The sequence below is a fragment of the Theropithecus gelada genome, chromosome 2, assembly GCF_003255815.1.
Source record: "Theropithecus gelada isolate Dixy chromosome 2, Tgel_1.0, whole genome shotgun sequence".
NCBI classification, from domain to species: Eukaryota; Metazoa; Chordata; class Mammalia; order Primates; family Cercopithecidae; genus Theropithecus; species Theropithecus gelada.
The window spans coordinates 25,777,583-25,799,392 of NC_037669.1; the positions used below are offsets into that span (position 1 = coordinate 25,777,583).

At 34.4% G+C, this 21,810-nt stretch overlaps 1 protein-coding gene across 22 annotated transcripts in view; it reads right to left on the reverse strand.

Moving 5' to 3' along the window:
* The window catches only part of CBLB (Cbl proto-oncogene B), a 214,407-nt gene that overhangs the window by 61,926 nt on the left and 130,671 nt on the right, over positions 1–21,810 (reverse strand). For 20 of the 22 annotated variants that reach the window (XR_003118095.1, XR_003118094.1, XR_003118093.1 and 17 more), the window contains 3 exons: positions 20,596–20,683; positions 17,126–17,257; positions 3,127–3,330 (listed from right to left, as the gene is read on the reverse strand). Coding sequence is in view for 19 of the 22 variants with exons in the window: in XM_025375667.1 (XP_025231452.1) it covers positions 3,127–3,330; positions 17,126–17,257; positions 20,596–20,683 (424 nt within the window). In the remaining 3 variants the exon portion in view is untranslated. Of the gene's footprint in view, positions 1–3,126; positions 3,331–7,100; positions 7,265–17,125; positions 17,258–20,595; positions 20,684–21,810 lie in introns of all 22 variants that reach the window. The other 2 variants (XM_025375681.1, XM_025375682.1) reach the window with 2 other exon arrangements.

Sequence of the window (21,810 nt, forward strand, 5' to 3'; positions counted from 1 at the left end):
GAGACAATGAAATATGAATGGTCTTGGGAGTGGGTGATAAGATCAAGGAGAAACACTAGAGCCACCTTGGAACATTCTGCTTCTCATGTTATGTTCCCAGTATTTCCTTTCTATTGTTAGTGCCACTACTGAAAAGAGGCTCAAGCTTCAACTTAATTCAATGGAAAGCAGGTTGAGACTGCAACTTTTCCCAAATTCACATAGGGCAAACACTGTTTTCTCCCAAGGAGTAAGGTATACAAAATTCTTCTAAAAATTTCTCTTAAAGCCTAGACCCACCCTCTGACTTGGATCATCGAAGATGAAAACCCATTTAGTAAAGAAATTGAAATGTCTTCACAGCTGAAAAAAAAAGCACTGCTACCTGGAGCACTTGAACTACTTGAGCTGTTGTATCTCAAATACTTTTCTGTCATTCTCCATTATCCATCCATTCAATAAGCATCCTTTAAATGCTTACTATGTCCTAGACCTGGGAATGCAAACTTTTTCTTAAAGGGCCAGGTAGTGAATATTTTAGGACAAGATGTAAAATCAAGGACATCTGTAGGTACTTAATATAGTAATTTAAATATATACCACTTAAAATGTAAAATTATTTTTAGCTTTCAGTAAAAAGGGTCACAAATCAATAAAACCAGCATTAATAACATATGTCATTCTCTCAACAATTTAGGGAGGTATTATTCTTCTCATTTTTCAGAGGAAATCAGGCTCAGACTAGTCATGTGATTTGTTTGTATTTGTACATTGTAAAGCCAGTATTCACACTTATGTCTTCTGGGGAACAGTACATTAGTATCACCAACTCCCCATATGTAGCTCTCTCAAATGCATAGTGATGAAATGATTTCTACTAACACAGATTACGGAGTATGTCCTAGAATATGTATTACATAGTATTATTAATTAACATTGGTAATAATATAGTAAGCATTTATGACTTTGGTGACCTGACGTTCTTCTAGGTTCTTAGGTCCTTGATCTCAACTGATCATCACAACACCCAATAGAGAAGCGACTATTATTTTTCTGTTTTACAAAGGGGTAAACTGAGGAAGAAAGAGGTTATATAACTTGCCTGGCATCCCATTACTACTCTGTAGCAGAACTGGTGCTTTATTTCATGTCTTCCTTAAGTTAACTTTTTTTGAGATTCAAGTCTCAAGTCTGTTTCAATTTGAGATTATTTTTCTTGTTCATCCTTTAGGATTTCTGAGGAATAACTACTTTCTTTCTTCCATTGCTTAGGTCAAAAAAAAAAAATCCCATAATTCAAACTATTAATAAAAACTATATGTTTCAGGAGTAAAGCGTGAACTCATGTGTAGTTTCTCTGAGGGTTAAATTACAAAATTTATGAAAAACCAGTAAGATAAATAATAAAAATCATTCCAGAAAAAAGCAAAATTTGAGAGTAGCCATGTTGGTGATGTTAACATATCTCCCTATGTAAAAATTTGTATGTAAAAATATCCTAAGGGAATGTATTTGGTCAGCAGGGAACACTGGGAGGGAGAAAATGCAGGAGTTTCCCAAGAGGAAAACTCGGACACAGTCCTAAAAATGAAGTAACCCAAAGAAATGCCTTGTCGAAATTCCAGTACCAAGCATTTCCTTACTACAGAGATAGATGAATACAGTGAATACAATCTGATGCCATTACACATTATCATCACTGCATCTAGTGACAACGGCAAATAAGTTTCATGCTACCTGCCAAAACCTAATGAACTATAGTGGAAGATCTTCAGGGCTGCGTTGAAAAGGCTCTGTAGGCCAAGTCTGAACTCAGTGATGATAAGTATCATGACTGATTAGCCATGTCTGCCCAAGTCAGGAGGAAGGGTGGCACCATATATGCAGACCTTTCACACCACTCAATCCCATTTCTCTGATTTTGAGAGCAAAAAATTTGTGAAAGTAATTGGGATTTCATGTATCTTCCTGTACAGGGAATAGCCTGATATCCAAGAGTCTACCTCCCTTGACCACTGTATTTCCGGTCTGCAAATTAATCAGTTGGCATTCTGGTTCATTTGACTAGTCTGTTGTGTACCTGGTTATATAAACTTAAACTGGGCAGTAACATCCATTCTCAGTGAACTGACAAGGTCAATTTTTCTGAGTCAACAACACTGATGAGCAAACTCAGACTCTGGTAAATTCACAAAAGTAAATCTTATGTGACCTCTTAGAAGTCAAACAGTGAGACAGCCTTCCCATTAAGAAAAAACTCTATCAGACACTTCTTCTAGAATTGAACAAAGAATATTTTTAATCAAATTCAGTTTCACAATTTCTAAATTTAGTAATTTCCCTTCTTAAATTTTTTCTTCACAGATTTGCTACTGCCAGTGTTAGATGATGTTTAATTCTATACAAACACTCTCATCACCTCTGATTATGATGTTTAAAACCAATGAGAGTACCTTGAGTAGAATCGCGTTCTCTCTCAATCTCTGATTATATCAGCCTGTCAACATTATAGTTGTGCCCTGCACAATGATATTTTGGTAATGGACCATATATACCATGGTGATCCCGTAAGATATTATAAGATTAAAATGAAGCTGAAAAATTCCTGTTGCCTGGTGGGTGATATCATAGCCATCTTAGTGTCATAGCACAAAGCATTACTCACGCATTTGTGTGATGCTGGTGTAAACAAACCTATTCTGCAGCCAGTTGCATATAAGTATAGCACATATACTTATGCACAGCACATAATATGTGACAATGATAATAAATGACCATGTTACTGGTTTATGTACTTACTATATTATACTTTTTATCATTATTTTAGAGTATACTCCTACTAATGAAAAAACGTTAACCGTAACATGGTCTCAGGTTCTTCAGGAAGTATTCTAGAAGAAGGCATTGTTATCGTAGGAGATGACAGCTCCACGTGTGTTACTGCTTCTGAAGACCTTCCAGCAGGACAAGATGTGGACGTAGCAGACAGTGATACTGATGATCATGACCCTGTACAGGCCTAGCCTAGTATGTGTGTGTGCTTCTTTTGTAAACTCAAATACACTCAGTCATACTCCATTTATGACAGCACCATTTCTTTTTCATATGGTCACACCACCCTAACTAAACCCATGTTTCTAGTTTTACCTTTCGGACGTTCGCCAACCGATTCATCATCAAGGACTCCTCTCGATCATCATCGTCGTCCAAGTCGAGCATTGGCATGCCAAAGGGGTCAATGATGCTGCAACACCTGGAGCCTTCATCTCTTGGATCAAAGGGGTCCACGATTATGGGCTCAGTTCCTTTTATTTCACAACGACAGAAAGGGCAGCCCTGACCATCCGACTCCTAAACAGAAAATGCATGGTTTCAAAACAAACAGTACTGAGAAATGCTAATGTTCTACAACTATAAAAGTCACCCCCCTAAAAAAAGTTTATGGGGTAGGAGGTGGGGGAAGATTTGTCTTGAAGAGGTAGTGTGTGTACAACAGGGAGTCAACAAAATATGTAATAAATGGTCAGTATCTTCAGTTTCCTAAGGAAAAAAAAAAAATTTAAGTTCGATTTTCCCAAGAAAAGAAACCTCTTTATTCTCCTGAATGTTCACTTACTATTCTAATGTATAAAGGCAATAGAGTACTGAAGAAAACTGGACATTGAATCACGTCTCTCCTTATGAAAAGACAGCAGTACTAACTAAACATTCCATTAAAAAGTACATTTTGCTAAAAATTCATAATACAGCAGTAGTATCGATGGGAAAAATACAATACCTGTGCATCTAACTGTGGCTGAATATTTGTTTTAACTGCCTGTGTATTTTAAAATCTTTATACACAATTAGGAAAAATTAAAATGTGTGCATTTATATTCAAAAGCCATCATCTGTCCTGAAAGCCTCTCATCCTGACATACAACTCATTTGGAATATAAAGTTCTCTGTGAGATAGTAAGTTTTGCCCCTTATCTTGCTTTTAAACAATATGATACGAAAAGATTTGTGCAAATACTTTTGGGCTGGAAATGTATTTACTGGTCATTATTGGACATTTTGCTCAAAGTTTCCTACATTCATTTCTCAAAACTAACTATATTAAAAATTCACAATTTGCAGGGAAATAAAAAGACTGCTTTCTTGCCCTACAGACAACATTGCTTTCTAGAGATAAGATGGTATATGATATTCTCCACCCTATTTTTGGTTTTGCTTTATACCCTGACTTTAGCAATGTGTTATTTAAACGTAGTAAAAATCACAAAATTACTTTAAGGGAGAAACAGGATGAAATAGCACCATTTTAGTGGCAAGACAAGGGATGCAGAGAGCTGATGTCTTTAAAGAAACTGTTCCATAATTAATTCAGGACTGTCCTGTCCACTTAGTTTAATAGGAAATCAGTGATCTACCCGCCCAACAGTGATGTTTGGATCAAGGATGGAATAACTCTCTCCCTCTCTTCTCACTGAACAACTACCTCGCATCTACTTTGTGGCAGATCTTGTGATAGTTTATTCTTTCTAAGCTTCATTCAGCTCAACAAATTGAACACCTCCTTTGCCAAACAAAGTGTCAAAAAACAAAAAACACTGAGCTTGCTTAAGAAAAATAAATCGCAACATTCCCTTATTCATCTGCTTGTATATAATTTGGAAAATAAACTTGGAATGGTAAAATAGTTGAACTAAGGTGGTATAAAGAAATACAGATATATAAATACAGAATCCTTCAAGGTTTCCCACCAAACATGTTCATGTCCAGCGGGCTTCAAAACATATTAAATATTATTTGCTCCATCATTTTATAGATAATAAAACCAACATTTAGTTCTTCTATTTTTGATAACCTCCTTGCAATGATATTTTCTAACACAGGAGTAAATAAGAAAAACAAAATCTTTCTCTTATAAAAAGAATATTAAATTTGAAGTCATATTCAATATATGTTATCATCCAGGCAAAACTCCCCTTGTTATAAAAGTCAAAAGGGATCCATATTAGGTACCTATAGTGGAATACTTTTACAGATTTACAGAAGACAATTTCAAAAAGACAGTTTTATTTAACAGCAAGCTGTGCCAGCCTGGGCAACATAGCAAGACCTTGTCTCCACAAAAAATAAATGTTTAAAAAATTAGCCAGGTGTTGTGGTACACACCTGAAGTCCCAGCTGGTTGGGAGGCTGAGCTGGGGGCTTCGCTTGAGACCAGGAGTTTGAGGCTGCAGTGAGCTACGATAGCGTGACTGCCCTCAGACTGGGTGTCAGGGTAAGACCCTGTGCCAAAACAAAAAAAAAGAAAAAAAAAAGAAAGCAAGATCTGAAGATCTGATGGTCCCTCTGTCTTTAACACATGAAGAACGGAAAGCAGTACTTTGAGACCTACGTAGTCGCTTAATTTACTCATATGTTTAAAAAAATTATTATAGAAAATCTCAGATACACATAAAATTTGAGGGAAAACTATAATAAATTTCTAAGTACCTATCACCTGACTTCAACAATTATCAATTCATCCTCAATCCAGTTTTATCTATATGTTCTCTTGTTCCTTCCACTCTTAGATCATTTTGAAGTACCTCCTACACATCATATAAATTCATTGGTAAATATTTTAGTATCATAACTAAAAACCAAGAACTTTTTAAAGATCTAATTCCAGTACAATTATCATAACTAAAAATTATTCCACCCAATCAAAATCATGAAAGTCACGTTATTTTTTAGTATAGTGCATAGAATGTGCAAGCCACACTATTAGGCTACATAAGTTTCTCTTTGAACCTCCAGGGTTAACTCACATATCGCTCTGGTTAAGGATGACTTCTAGTTTATGTGATCTATTTCCTTATAAGAGGCAACTAAAAATACTGAGTTTTGAAGCTGGAGGAGGTGAAAGGCAATAATTGTGTCTTTATAGCACAAGAAAAAACAGAACTATTCATCTAAAAGTGAATTTAGATTTTTCTCTATGCTACTTGAAAGTTTAATGTTATACAAATTACCGATGTGTGTTAAGAGTACCTATTATAAGAGCAGATATCACAAAATACATCTTCTCTTCAGTTTTGTTGTTGAGAGTGTACATTACTCATCAGATCAACAAACAGCTCCAATGAACACTAATTTTGATTTGCAAACACAGATCACACTGAATGTGTCTCTAATGGTACTTACTCTAATATGACTTCATCACACTTTATAAATAGACTACTGTCACATGCAAATTATGTCTAACGACAAAGTCTCAAATGATACTTTGGTTACTCTGCCCTAGTTTCTGTCAGATGGTTGATTAAATACACATGAAAAATGTCTTTAATACAATAATTAAAATAATGTTTCTGTCAATGTATACTTAATGCAATATCAAATAATATGTGTTAATGGAAAAGAAAGACCAATAAATAACTCATTTTCTAGTTCCCACCATTCCGTGAATGTTAAGAGGAAGTACTGAGGACTCCGTCTATTTAAATGACTCAGTAGGTTTCACTTCCTCAAATAAGAAATACTTCTAAGCCAAAGGATACATAAGTTATCAGTGAATACAATACACAGCTGAAACTCAATTCTGTCATTTCTCGTAGTATAGTAAAATAATTCAGACTCACATCTCAACCATTAATACTGTAAGTCAGTGACATTACTTAAAAATATAACTTTAGGTAAACTCAGATAAAAAACAATGACAAACAAATATAAAAAAAATTTAAACCTTCATAATACCCCATTCTCCACAAATACTCCATGTAAAAACCCAAATGAATATTGTTAGTACCATCTCATCACCATCATGTATCAATCACCTTCCATACTCTGCTTAAGTATTGCTAAGATAGACATACTATATCTTAAATACCTTCTTTTAAATGTTTTTCAAGATAGCATTATATATAGTGTAACTTATTTGCTTTCAGCCTGATCATTAGAGGCATACTTTGACTTAAGGTCAATCATTTTATGCCTTCCCACATATATAACATACACAAAGGGCTGTAGGGTATATACATAGGGCCTCCTAAGTTTCATTTTGGAGTGCATTTTATATTTTTACTGTATGTGTATGCATATGCATGTGTGTATTTTTTCCTTTATCAATAACTTCTAATTTATATTACCTTGCTGTATTTCATGTAGCTATGAGGCTGCCACAAATCTTTTTTAAAACATAGCAATTATAACTGGAAAAATTATATGTATATAAATGCACTGAGAATAGGTTGGATCCATACCAAGAATTTTCAAAGCACAGTATCTCCCACAGAAACTCAGTAACTCCTGGCTGAAAGAACGAATGAAAGAATAAAGAAGGATAGTTAATAGTAATCTTAGACAAAATGCCCCAGAGTGGGAGAGATCTTTGGTTCTGGTTTATTTTATGATGAACAAGGGAAAAAGACATTGGTGAATCTAGACTCTTCTAGTTCTGATTTGGGAGGCCCATAAAAGCCTGCATAGTGAATCAGAAAAGGAGCACAGATACTCTGAATTAGGATACTTGGACTGGACTTCTACCTTCCCCAATTACAGCTGTGTGACCCCGGGCAATTCATTGCATCTTATATACAGGGTACAATGAGATAATGCACATTTAGAGACACCATAAAGTGAGATAAATTATTTTAAAGCTTTATAAAGTGCTATAAAAATTCCAGTTGGCATAATTAGTATAAAAATAGTCTCAAGAATAAATACAATAAGAAAACTAAGGAAACATATCTTAACATTTGAAAAAACTCATATCTCTATACGAATTCCATTTTGTAATGAAATGAATACAACTTAAAACCTGCAGAATTATCAGTGTGCATAGATTAATCATAATTGGAAATATGAGATATCTCCTAAGTACTTTATTAGAAACAGTAATAACTAAAATTCTAGGTACTGTTGTAAGCACTCTCTAAATATTAATTCATTTAATCCTATAAGGTAGGTACAATTGTTGTTCCCCCTTTTATCAACAAGAAAAATGGGTTTACTGGTTTGATGAAGGTCACATAGCAAGCAATACTAAGTAGGAAATCACAACAAGGGGGTCTATTTCAAGAGTCTAATCATTTCAACACTACACTATAGGATCAGCATGTAGTGGTTTTTCAATCTCAGATTCATAGCCAAGGTTAAAATAAAGGTGAAAAACAGCTAGTTGCTACTACTGATTATTCACAAATGTAAAAAATTTAAAACTATTTTGCTTAAATTGCAAATTTCAAAATTAAAAAAACTACTAAAATCAATGAATATTCTGTTGGCTCTAATTGAAAAGTTTCAGCTCTTTAACAGGAAGACGTAAAATGCATCTGAATAATTATACCATTTCTGAGGATACGTTTTTACATAGTAAAAGCTTTTTGTTTTAAACATTTGTTGCTTGAATCCAATTTAAAATTTTAATGCATGAAGTTGGTCTAGAATGAGCTGGTCATTTAGAATGAGTCCACATTCTAAACACTTTTTAAAAATGGTGTCAACTTTAACAACCTCTATAAAAGATCCATGCTGGAGTCAACTGAAAATGTTTCCAAAGTGCCAGTATCTGTTACTGTCCACACACTTTACAACAGAGTGAGCATCCATCTAATTTCATCATTAGACTTAAGAATCAAGTACTTATTCTGCTAGATTTTATCATATCCATCATTTCCTTTCCTTTTCTAGTGTATCACTCTAGTTCATAATGTTACTATAATGTATTTGGACAACTCTCGCAGCTTCTTTATTACTCCCAATGTGAAAGGGAAGCTCTAACATTTAATTACATTTACACGAAAGACACAACAGGTGGTTAGAGACAAAAGTGCCAATTTAAAACACTCGTAAAGGCAAGTATTATTTTCTATTTGTAGCACCTAAGTTACAAAATTTCACTGAGGCTAGAAATTTGAAGATCGTTGAAGACCGGTTGCCTTTGAAGGAAGATAGAGTAAAAGATTTATTTTATCGTTTTTTTAATCTTTTGAGACAGAATCTTGCTCTGTTACCTAGGCTGGGGTGCAGTGCCGTGATCTCAGCTCACTGAAACCTCCGCCTCTAAGGTTCAAGCCATTCACCTGTGCCTCAGCCTCCCAAGCTGCTGGGATTACAGGCTCCTGCCACCACGCCCAGTTATTTGGTATTTTTAGTAGAAACAGGGTTTGCCATGTTGGCTAGGCTGGTCTTAAACTGCTGACCTCACGTGATCCATCCATCTAGGCTTCCCAAAGTGCTGAGATTACAGGTGTGAGCAAGCATGCCTAGCCAAAGATTATTTCTTATTGCTTTAAAAGTGATCATTTGAGCTTGTTTCTCACCTCTCTCAGAAAACTATATACTTTTTCCCAACAACACTCTCTACATATGGAACATCTAGAAATCTCCTTAATCATATTCCACATTAAAATCAGAGTTTATTGATTTTTTGGTGAATTACTATTTTGAATACTCTGATATCTTTCTTTTAAATTATATCAAACAATATACAGGAAGAATAACCACAGGAAAACTAATTTTACGTTTAATTGAATTAAAGTCCTTGGCAGTAATTCAAAACATAGCTGCATATCCAACTGACAAAGATATCCATTTTTTATTTTTGAAGGAAGATATGAAGAACACAGTTTGGAGTTTTTTCCATTCAGGAGCTCAAAAGTCACTTTCCTTTTTTTTTTTTTTTTTTTTTTTATTATACTTTAAAAGTTCTGGGATACATGTGCAGAACATGCAGGTTTGTTACACAGGTATACACATGCCATGGTGGTTAGCTGCACCCATCAACCCATCATACATTAGGTATTTCTCCTAATGCTATCCCTCCCCTTGCCCCGCAGCCCCTGACAGATCCTGGTGTGTGATGTTCCCCTCCCTGGCTCCATGTGTTCTCACTGTTCAACTCCCACTTATGAGTGAGAACATGTGGTGTTTGTTTTTCTGTTCTTGTGTTAGTTTGCTGAGAATGATGGTTTCCAGCTTCATCCATGTCCCTGCAAAGGACATGAACTCATCCTTTTTTATGGCTGCATAGTATTCCATGGTGTATATGTGCCACATTTTCTTTATCCAGTCTATCACTGATGGACATTTGGGTTGGTTCCAAGTCTTTGATATTGTGAACAGTGCTGCAATAAACACACATGTGCATGTGTCTTTATAGTACAATGATTTATAATCCTTTGAGTACATACCCAGTAATGGGAGTGCTGAATCAAATGGTATTTCTGACTCTATATCCTTGAGGAATCGCCATACCATCTTCCACAAATGGTTGAACTAATTTACACTCCCACCAACAGTGTAAAAGCATTCCTATTTCTCCACATGCTCTCCAGCATCTGCTGTTTCCTGACTTTTTAATGATCGCCATTCTAACTGGTGTGAGATGGTATCTCATTGTGGTTTTGATTTGCATTTCTCTAATGACAAGTGATGATGAGCTTTTTTTTTCATATGTTTGTTGGCTGCATAAATTTTATGTCTTCTTTTGAGAAGTGTCTGTTCACATCCTTTGCCCATTTTTTGATGGTTTTTTTTTTTTTTTCTTATAAATGTGTTTAAGTTCCTTGTAGATTCTGGATATTAGCCCTTTGTCAGGTGGCTAGATTGCAAAAATTTTCTCCCATTCTGTAGGTTGTCTGTTCACTCTGATGATAGTTTCTTTTGCTGCACAGAAGCTCTTTAGTTTAATTAGATCCCATTTGTCTATTTTGGCTTTTGTTGCCATTGCTTTTGGTGTTTTAGTCATGAAGTCTTTGCCCATGCCTATGACCTGAATGGTATTGCCTATGTTTTCTTCTAGGGTTTTTATGGTTTTAGGTCTTACATTCAAGTCTTTAATCCATCTTGAGTTAATTTTTGTATAAGGTGTAAGGAAGAGGTCCAGTTTCAGTTTTCTGCATATGGTTAGCCAGTTTTTCCAACACCATTTATTAAATAGGGAATCCTTTCCACATTGCTTGTTGTTGTCAGGTTTATCAAAGATCACATGGTTGTAGATGTGTGGCGTTATTTCTGAGGCATCTGTTCTGCTCCATTGGTCTATATATCTGTTCTTGTACCAGTACCATGCTGTTTTGATTACTGTAGGCTTGTAGTATAGTTTGAAGTCACGTAGTATGATGCCTCCAGCTTTTTTCTTTTTTCTTAGGATTGTCTTGGCTATATGAGTTTTTTTTTTTGGCTCCATATGCAATTTAAAGTAGTTTTTCTAAGTGTGTGAAGAGTCAATGGTAGTTTGATGAGGATAGCATTGAATCTATAAATTACTTTGGGCATTATGGCCATTTTCATGATACTGATTCTTCCTATCCATGAGCATGTAATGTTTGTCCATTTCTTTATGTCTTCTCTGTATATTTAGAAAACCCCATTGTCTCAGCCCAAAATCTCTTTAAGCTGATAAGCAGCTTCAGCAAAGTCTCAGGATATAAAATCTATGTGCAAAAATAACAAGCATTCCTATGCACCAATAATAGACAAACAGAGAGCCAAATCACGAGTGAACTCCCATTCACAACTGCTACAAAGAGAATAAAATACCTAGGAATACAACTTACAAGGGATGTGAAGGACCTCTTCAAGAACTACAAATCAAAAGCCATTTTCTAGATTCCTGAAATAAGCACAGAATGAAAACAATTCCTTAACTTTTAACCTTACATGGTAATGCTGCAGAATCCCTGCTGCATAATATGCTGCCTCACAAAGGAAGATGGTCAAGGTTGAGAAGATTAACGTTTTGTTAATATCCCATTAGCTCGTGGACATGAAAGACAACTCTCCAAGTTTTATTACCAAGGGTAGCACGGAAGTGTTGCACACAGAGTAACATTACTTCAAAGAATGTCTCTAGAAAGGTGATTATTCAACTTATTTAGTATTCTGTGCAAACTCTGTTTGCTTATTCAATTTATTAAATAACACAGATGTTTCAGAAAGAGAAAAAAGCATCTGACACCTCTTCAGAGGCATGACTAATGGGCCATTTTGACAGCAATTAAAGAGTAACCACTTGCAGCCTGTAACAACTGACACAGCTACTGTGCATTTCTTAAGTTTTCTGTTAATTACATAAAATTTAAGTCTCTAACGAATTTCAATTAAACCAAAGTAGGGCCTCAGATGGAAGGAAAAGTTGGTGAAGAATGACTTGCTAAAAATGCGCACTGCTGAGCATAGTATGATTAATGGTCAGGGTTTAATATTTCCTATTGGATTCTAACTGATTTATCATAGCTTCCTGGCAGACATGCAGCCTTTAAAATCATTTTCATATCAGCATGCCCAACCAACGTAGTAGAAAGTAACAAAAAATGTCTAGCAGCCATAATTAAATTTGAACGACAACAGGATACTCATTTCAAGTAATTATTAATATCTTGCCCCTCAATAGAAATTCCAGGTTTAATTTTAACTTTAACTTCTTGAGGCTAAGGATTGTGTCTCAGAGTTCTTCTTAGTTCAGGGCATAGGACAGAACATGGGATGTTGCAGCTGCTCAAAGAATGTTTCCTAAATAAATAAATAAATGGAAAATGATAGTTGAAACAATCTTGGTTTGCTTCTACCAAACCAGTAAGAGGAAGAAGCAAAATAACAAATTCTTCCTGCGCACAGTTAAGCTTGGAAATTTAATCATATAAAACAAAAACAGTGTCTTTAAAGTACCATTTTTGAATGAGGAAAAAATAGAAAAAGAGAGACATAAGTTATTTTACTCTTAAGTCCAGAGACCTCATACCTTGAGAACATTTCTCTATGTATCTACAAGCTTAGACACCACTTTTGGTAATATTTTGCGCAACTATGAAGTGTGCTATAATTTTGTTCTTCTTACTGATACATTTACTATCAATTAGGTTAAGTCAAGAGAGCAGCTAGGTGAGATTACAGATACGAGACCTTCAGCATATCTGTTTTACAACTGTGCTTTCACTAGATTAACTTTATAAGACTTTTATTTTTATTAAATACCAGAGGCATTTTGCAATAACACGTTTAAATGATCAACAAACGTTGCTGTTCATGCAATAATACAAAAGCTGCCAAAACAGATATGCCAGTTGGCAGGAAGCACTACTATGTGAAGCCTATATCTAAATGTAAAAATATTTAGATTATCCAAAAGTAGAAATGTTCAAAAGTTGAAACTTCCTTTGACCAGTAAGATCCCACTGAGATACAGACACTGTGAAATATCAACTTAGAATTATTGACCTAAGAACAATCTTCTTTAGGGGTAGAGAAAACATGAACCGGGGATTACTGTGCATATATATATTTTTTTGGTGCAAAAAAGCAGTACAAATGCAGTCTTATTGCTTCTGTGTTAGTGCTGGTAGTACTGCAAACAATAAAAGTAAAATAACATGGTTCAAAAATGGTTGGAAAAAATCACAAGGTAAAAAGTTAAGGAAATCACACAATAGCTAGTGAATGGAACAAAGGGAACTAAGCCTTAGAATTTCTAGGATTCGCTCTCAGATACTGAACATGATAAAAGGTCTTTGAAAAGATCATAAATACTTCTCAGAAAAGTATTATAAAAGCTTGTCACAATCAATCTACAATACTGTCTTTTTATTTAATGTACTTTTAGATTTCCTTTTCTTTTACATTACCTAGCATGCAATCTGTAAGTATTTACTGAGTAATGATCAATGTGCAGATAACATGCTAGCAGAGAGAGATTCTAAAGTAGGTAAAGTAACCTACATTCTAGAAAGGAAATACATAAATATGGAAATATTTACAACATGAACATAATGAGATAAGAGCTTACAGAGACATATACAAAATGTATCCGGAGGATGCTTATTAATGATGAGCTGCTTTGTGTGAGGAGAATTCAAAAATAGTACTGAAAATAAAGGTTTGCATATTTTTCATTAATTTAGGTACAAAATTCAATGATCAGATTAAGATAATAACATTAGTGTCTAGTAACATAAATGTTATTATTTCAGCCTTCTGAATAGTTTTGAATTTGTCATTTTTGTTACTACTTTACTTAGTAAACTACTTTATTATTACTGTCTCACATAACTTTAAACATTTTAGCTAAACACAATTTTCAGAGCTTGACATTTATGTACTTCCTCAATTTCTAAGGCAAAACTGAGAGGCAGCTCAGAGTGAAAAAGAGAAATAGTAAATGTTAACTTACCAACATTACTGAATGTATCTTCATATAAGGTCATTAGGTCAATATAAAAAGTCATGAAATAATTCAAGGAATTGATAAGCAACAAGCAAGAGGAACTACACCAATCTGGAGAATGCACAGTAACACACAGAAATGTTGTGGCGATGTAAAGGACACAGCATTAATAATACAGAATGATAACTGGGAAATATTCCTATCCCTTTTGCACATAATGGACCTATTGCAAATAGTTCACAAACCTAACAAATAAATACAGTTAAGTCCTCAATTAATATTGTTAATCAGTTACTGGAAATTGAGACTTTAAGTGAAACAACTTATTGTATGATGAAATCCATTTTACCATAGGCTAATTGATAGAAACAAGAGTTAAGGTTCCTACAGCTTACAGTATGTCACTTTGCTCAAAGTTGCAGTTTCCAAGAATCTACTGACAATGTTAAGATAGGACTTACTGAAGGCAGTATTTATTTACTAAGAATAAATAAACTTTCTTTTAAGAAGTATATAGAAAGTAAAATAAATAAAATATTTGTTGCTTTATATTCAGCCATACTTTTCTACTCACCCTGGGCTGCAAGATAAACAACTGTTTGTTGTTCTTTTATTTTTATTTTTATTTTTTTATAGAAATGGGGTCTCCCTATGTTGTCCAGGCTGTTCTTGAACTCCTGGGCTCAAGGGATCTTCCTGCCTCCGCCTCCCAAAGTACTGGGATTTAAAGGTGTGAGCTGCCATGCCATGCCCTGCCGGTAAACAATTATTTTGTATGATGCTTTAAACAAAGCATTTTACTAAACAAATGTTTCTGTCAAACTAATAGCAGCTTCTGACTTTTTTTTTTGAGACGGAGTCTCACTCTGTCACCCAGGCTGGAGTGCAGTGGCGCGATCTCTGCTCACTGCAAGCTCCGCCTCCCAGGTTCACGCCATTCTCCTGCCTCCGCCTCCCAAGTAGCTGTGACTACAGGCGCCTGCCACCGCGCCCGACTAATTTTTTTGTATTTTTAGTAGAGACGGGGTTTCACCATGTTAGCCAGGATGGTCTCGATCTCCTGACCTTGTGATCTGCCCGCCTCGGCCTCCCAAAGTGCTGGGATTACAGGCGCGAGCCACCGTGCCAGCCCTAGCTTCTGACTTTTAACCAACTTAACCCCCAAATACTAAGCACAGTATTGAGTTACAGATGGGAAGTCTTGCAACATGTATGCATGTGTATGTTCTAAGACTGGAGCCTGGAGAAAAATGGGTGAAATACAGAAGCCTTGCACGGAGGCAGTGTTAGGAATTTGTATCAGGCTATTATTCTGATTTTCTTCATGGAGAAATGCAAGGCTTTTAGTTTCTATGTACCTGTAAAAACCACACTACCATACTGAAGGCAAAGAACGGTGACAAATACCATTTGTTTTCTTTGTTAGTTTAATATGTATCCTGAAACACTGAATCATTATCAGGTACACTAGTCCTAAGTAGTCCAATTACAGACAATCTATCACTAAGTCACTATCTCTATAATACCTCCTACTGACACATTTGAAATAAACTTGCAATTTTGTCTTCTACCAACATATCTAAATTTATTGAATGTAGTTTTTAAAAGGCACTGCTAAGTTTGCAGAATTATTACTGTTAACAAAATTTAAATAGAAATCAAGTATCTATGTTGAGAATGATCTCCTCCAACATCTCCCTGTAATATGCAAAATTCATCAACATCATGAAGGGATAAAAGGAAATAAGGGAGAGGAAATAAAGAAAAACCTAAAACAAAACAGAAGCCAAATTCATATCGAAGGAGAGAAGTATAGGGATTTTGAACAATGTTCCTGAGGTAGCAAAGATCTCTGGGCATTCAGAAAGGACTTCGAAAATATAAATCAACTGTAATTCATTTCCTAATTCTTCCTCTTTTCTTCATCCATTAAAAAAAAGTTTTTCACAAAAGAAGCAGCAGGCCCTTTTATGACTATGAAAATGGGAAAATCATTATATTTTATTACTAAGTAAGGAGCTTGGCAGGCGAGTCTGTCAGCCCCCTTCCATGAACCTCAATGTCCATCCTTCCTCAAGTCATGCAGAGGTACAGGGTTGGACAAAGAAAATCAAGGACTGAAAGGGCTCAGAAATAGGGTAGGAATGTCAACTACACGCTTCACTGAAAATTTTTTTAAAGGCTAGAAAATTTAATTATTTGCTTTCTAAACCCTATAAATATGCTTCTAGCTTCAACGTAATTATGTCAAACAGCAGTTTCAAAATGGCTTGATCAAAATATTCCATGACTTCTCCAAATACTCAAAACTGGAAATCTGTCCAAAGATCCATTTTTAAAATCCCCAATCTTCGTTACAGATGAAGAAATAAAAGAATGTCCTTGGGAAAACCAGTTATTCTCCAGACCTTCCTATAAAACATCAAATCAATTTATATTTATTGAATGCCTGCTACAAATGGGAAGGCAATTTTCCTGAGATTATGCTTCAGTAAATAGGAAACTTTAATGCCTGTTTCTGTGGGAACTGTAAGTATTTGGAGATACTTCCTGTCTTGATTCTCCAATTTCAGCACTACGGAGCGTATGTGAGACAGGAACCATGACTCCTCAGGAGAAAAGGAAGTTTGCTTGAAAATATCAAAATAAGATTGATCTACTAAGATTTACTTGCCTTTGGAAACTGACCTACTACAAACAGAATCTATGAATAAATGGCATAAATATATTTAGTTGGTAATATCTACAAGTGAACATCCTGAAATCCATGGTACTATAGAAGTACAACTACTGATGACTAATAAAATTAAGTTACACATTTAAAAGAAACAAAATATAAGATAGTTAAAATCAAATTATATAAAGCAACTCAAACATACAAAATGTCTACACAATCATTTAAAATAAAGCACTTATCAGCATTACTTCCTAAGCCATTAAGAAGAAAACTGAAAAGAAAAATACTAGTAGGACACATAAGACAGACATCCAGGTTGTTAATGATTATACCTGCCATGCCGTAAGGCAAGAGGTGCACATCAAATGCCCACAAGGCTCAATCTTGACATCTTTGTCATTCTCTGCACAAATCTTACAGAGCTGAAAAGTGGAGCCCATTTCACAATATAATTCATATTGTTCCTGGAATTTGGGGGAGGGGGAAGGAAAGTAGCATTAATGTATTTCCAGCATGAATTGTTAGTATCAAATTTTCCCAAATAAAATGACACACAGTAAATATCTCACAATTGATCTTGTCAGAATTTTGTTACCATCTGAGACATGTTTTGAATTGATAATCACAATTTGGTCTACAAAATCCATTCTAAAAAGGTTTGAACTTTTATCATCTATCTTATATGCTTCTTAATTATTCATATTATTTAAGGTTCCTTTAGGAAAGGACTTACTTCAATAGTCATGGTGACTCAAAAGACAAAATCTATGGTTTTAAAATAGGAATATAAAATGATTTTATCTTTTTTATAAATGCCACATGTTCATATAATTTAACTGTCAAATTGAAAAAAAAAAAAAAAAAAGGATACTTGGCTAAACATTATTTTTTGTTTCAATATCTTTAGAAATCCCAGAAGGGAAGAGAAAAGTGACAAATATTTACCAAGCATTTCCTGTATGCCAGGCACTGTGGTCCACACTTATTATTTCACTTAATCACCAAAGCATAAGAAGATATATTGAACTTAACAAAAGTTAGGCCTGGGGCTTAATAAGTTTAAATTGTTTGCTTCAAACTCTAAATGAAGTCTCTGACTAAAAAGTGCATACTCTTTCCCTAACACTGTCAAGAAAACAAATCACATCAGCAACCAAAAACCATTTTATTAAAACTGCCATGTTCTTGATTGATTAGGCTTTTAGCTTAAAACATTTGACACAGTAAAATTTTCAAAATTCAAAACATTTGACACAGTAAAATTTTCAAAATTCAAATACTGAAAAGATCTTTGTGACAAAGATACAAATAAATTGGTAAATTTGAAAAAAATATAAAAAAAAATGTTAGGAATACAAAGAAAAGGAATTATGAAACCAATATTTGGGTAAATAAAGCAACTTTTAGTTCGGTAAGTGACTACAATGTGCCTGGCACTGAGTAGGATAAATAAATAACAATATTTAGTCCACAGCCTACTAAAATATACTATAATCCTGGTGAGAAAAAAAATATATATACACATAAACACACGTGGATACATATGCATGTACATGCAGGTACACACATATAAACTGTGTCTACTATGATGCGTGAATATACAAAAATTTTATGGGGAACTTAAGGAAAGAGACAAGAGAGAATGCATAAAAATGGAAAAGAAATAAAACTAAAGTAATTCAAAGTAAGTTATAAATTGCTGATGTCCCTGAAATAATAGGTAAGTATTGATACTGGTTATGACTGTCTAAAGGACAAATACGCAATTATAAAAAAAATTACATTAGGCTAAAATCACAGATACAGACCTCAGTGCAACCTAAACAATAAGAATATGTATGAGTAATTTAAGGGAATGTTATTACTTCCAAAGGTTTTTTTTTTTTTAATGGCTTTATAAAGAGGCACTGTCTTTCCTACGTATCCTTTCACACATATTTGAAAATACGGGATCACTACATAACTTTTAAAACGGCAATCACATATTAAATTTAAAATGGCAATCATAACCGGGCACGGTGGCTCACGCCTGTAATCCCAGCACTTTGGGAGAGTGAGGCAGGTGGATCACCTGAGGTCAGGGGTTCGAGACAAGCCTGACCGACATGGAGAAACCCCGTCTCTACTAAAAATTCAAAAATTAGCCGATGTGGTGGCGGGTGCCTGTAATGCCAGCTACTTGGGAGGCTGAGGCAAGAGAACTGCTTGAACCCAGAGGGCGGAGGTTGTGGTGAGCCGAGACTGCGCCACTGCACTCCAGCCTGGGCAACAAAAGCAAAACTCTGTCTCAGAAAAAAAAAATGAAAGAAAATGGCTGATGCCTGTAATCCCAGCACTTTGGGAGGCTGAAGCAGGAGGATCACGAGGTTGGGAGATCGAGGCCATCCTGGCAAACACGGTAAAACTCCGTCTCTACTAAAAAATACAGAAAATTAGCCGGGCATGGTGGCGGGCGCCTGTAGTCCCAGCTACTCAGGCTGAGTCAGGAGAACGGTGCAAACCCAGGAGGCAGAGCTTTCAGTGAGGCGAGATGGCGCCACTGCACTCCAGCCTGGGTGACAGAGCAAGACTCCATCTCAAAAAAAGAAAAGAAAAAGGCAATCGCTTATTAAATGTACATGTACAATATGTACATATAAATGTCAACGTGTATGTCTCACATAATAATGTAAAGACCACACAAACTGTAACTTGGATAATTATAAGGTAAATCATTATCTACTATCTTTTAAAAAGCTGTAATTCTCTTGTTTTTTTCCTTCAGCTTTTTATTATTTATTAGACAAGGCGTGAACATGTCTCAAATATAAAATATTTTAAAACCAGAGTGAATGTAAAATAAAAAAATACTCAAATTCTCCCTTCATCCCCTCCCTGATTGCTCAATCCCTGTTACCTCCTCAGTTAAATCCTTTTACCAGTTTGGTGGTTTTTTTTGATCTTTTAAAAAGTATACTCACATGTTCACATACAGCAATTAATTATGTATTTCCTTACAGAAGTTGAACCTACATAATGTAACTTTACCAAATGAAATGTTACCTACTTGTACTTTACATAAATGGAATTATTTTATAGTACAAGATGCAGAAGTTCCCATGTGAGTATGTAGAGCTACCTCCCTCCTGTTGATGACTTCACACAATACAGCATGAGAATAGTAGCCTATTTAATCTATTACTAAACTTCTTAGTATTTTGTAACTTTTTACTTTTAGAAAAAAAATTACAGTAAATATCTGTTGTACAGGTTTTTGTGTGTGTGTGTAAGTGATATATATGGGATCTATTACATATATAGATTCTAAAGTGAAAAGATATTTTCACTTAGATTTTTATAATTACTGAATATCACTCTCAAGAAAGGTTTTACCAACTTACATTCCCATTCAAAATCTATGAGGTTGCTAGCAATGGATTTAGAAAAACATAACTGTTATCTTCAACAGGCTTCAATTATCTATTTGACTCTAAAATCTAAGGCATATGATTATTGTAATCTTTTTTGGGGAGCTTTCTAAACTATGGCTCTCTCCTTACATCCACCTACCTGCTCATGGATTTATTTATTTCCCCCATATAAATGCCAATACTATATGGAAAGCAAGAATTCTAACAGCATAAATTTGTATCAAAAAATCTAAGAAAGTAATATAATTTCTCTTTAAACACTCTTATAATTCCTTAAGTATATTTTGTATGAAATACTTGTGCATGATTTTAACTACTGTATGAGAGTCTTATTTATTTAGAAGGCATTATGGATACTTATTTAATTATACTTTTCTAGAAATTATCCTTACCTGTGTAACTTTTATATGGTCATGAGGTGTAGGTTCACATAATCCAGTTAAATCAGGATTATAACTCCTCCCGTCAGGATAAAGATAACTGAATTTAAACAGAAACTTTATTATCTTAAATATACAAGTTTTAATTGCATTTAAGGATATTTAATCAACTTTTTCTATATTCAAACATACATTTGGATGTTTCCTTTTTATGTAACATATCGATAACATATTACTTCATTATTTCCAAAATATTATGTTGTTTTTAGGACACTTAGAATGTAGAAATTATTTTCATATAAGAAATACATAATGAATATAGCCCAACCCACTAAGCAACCATTTTCAATGAAATAGCTTTAATATATGTCTCTTATATAAGCTAAGAATATTTCACTGATCAATCATGTTCTATTCCAAAACACTTTGAGGATATACCTATTTGCAACTGTTAGATCTTTCATCTGAGGCACAGGTAATGTTAATCACATCATTTTACACCATGCCTAATACCACGTGGAAAGAAAACATAATTAAAGGCCATAGTTCTCTTGTAAGTTATTCAAACGCTTCTGTGGTGTTCCTGTTTCTACAGTTTCCATATCTCTTCTCTCATCTTCCCCTCACCCTAACACAAACACATATGCACAAATGCAAATACACATACACATGCACATACACATTTTAAAAAATTAGAAAATGCTACATTTCCATGTTTCATTGACTTAACACTACAAACACAAAATGGTCTATAGATAGAAACAAGGTTCTATTATCAGGAAAAACTGAAATCTGAACTAAAAGTTGTAGTAATAATGCATTCTTGCTGTGTTAAATCAGAAGTTGTACTTGTTATTCAAAAATTCATCAAAAAATAAAATTTACTGTGTTGGTAAACACTTATTTTTAATTTTAAAAAGTGGTAATGTCACTGCTGTGTTTCATCAGTTTATTAAATTATGGTTAATTCTGTTTAACATCTTTCTATACTAAATTTCTTAAATAAAATAGTAAGAATATAGTACTATAGTATGTATATTTAAAAGGGTAAAACTATAACAAATCTATTCTTTAAAGTAATAAACAATATTTATCCTCGAATGAGGTGTCTACAAACACGTTAAGTGTTAGAATTTACCCAGGAAAACCAGAAAAATGAACTTAAAGGACAGATAATTATGACATAGTAAGGGACAAATCAGTGAGATGATTTTTTTATGATTTAGC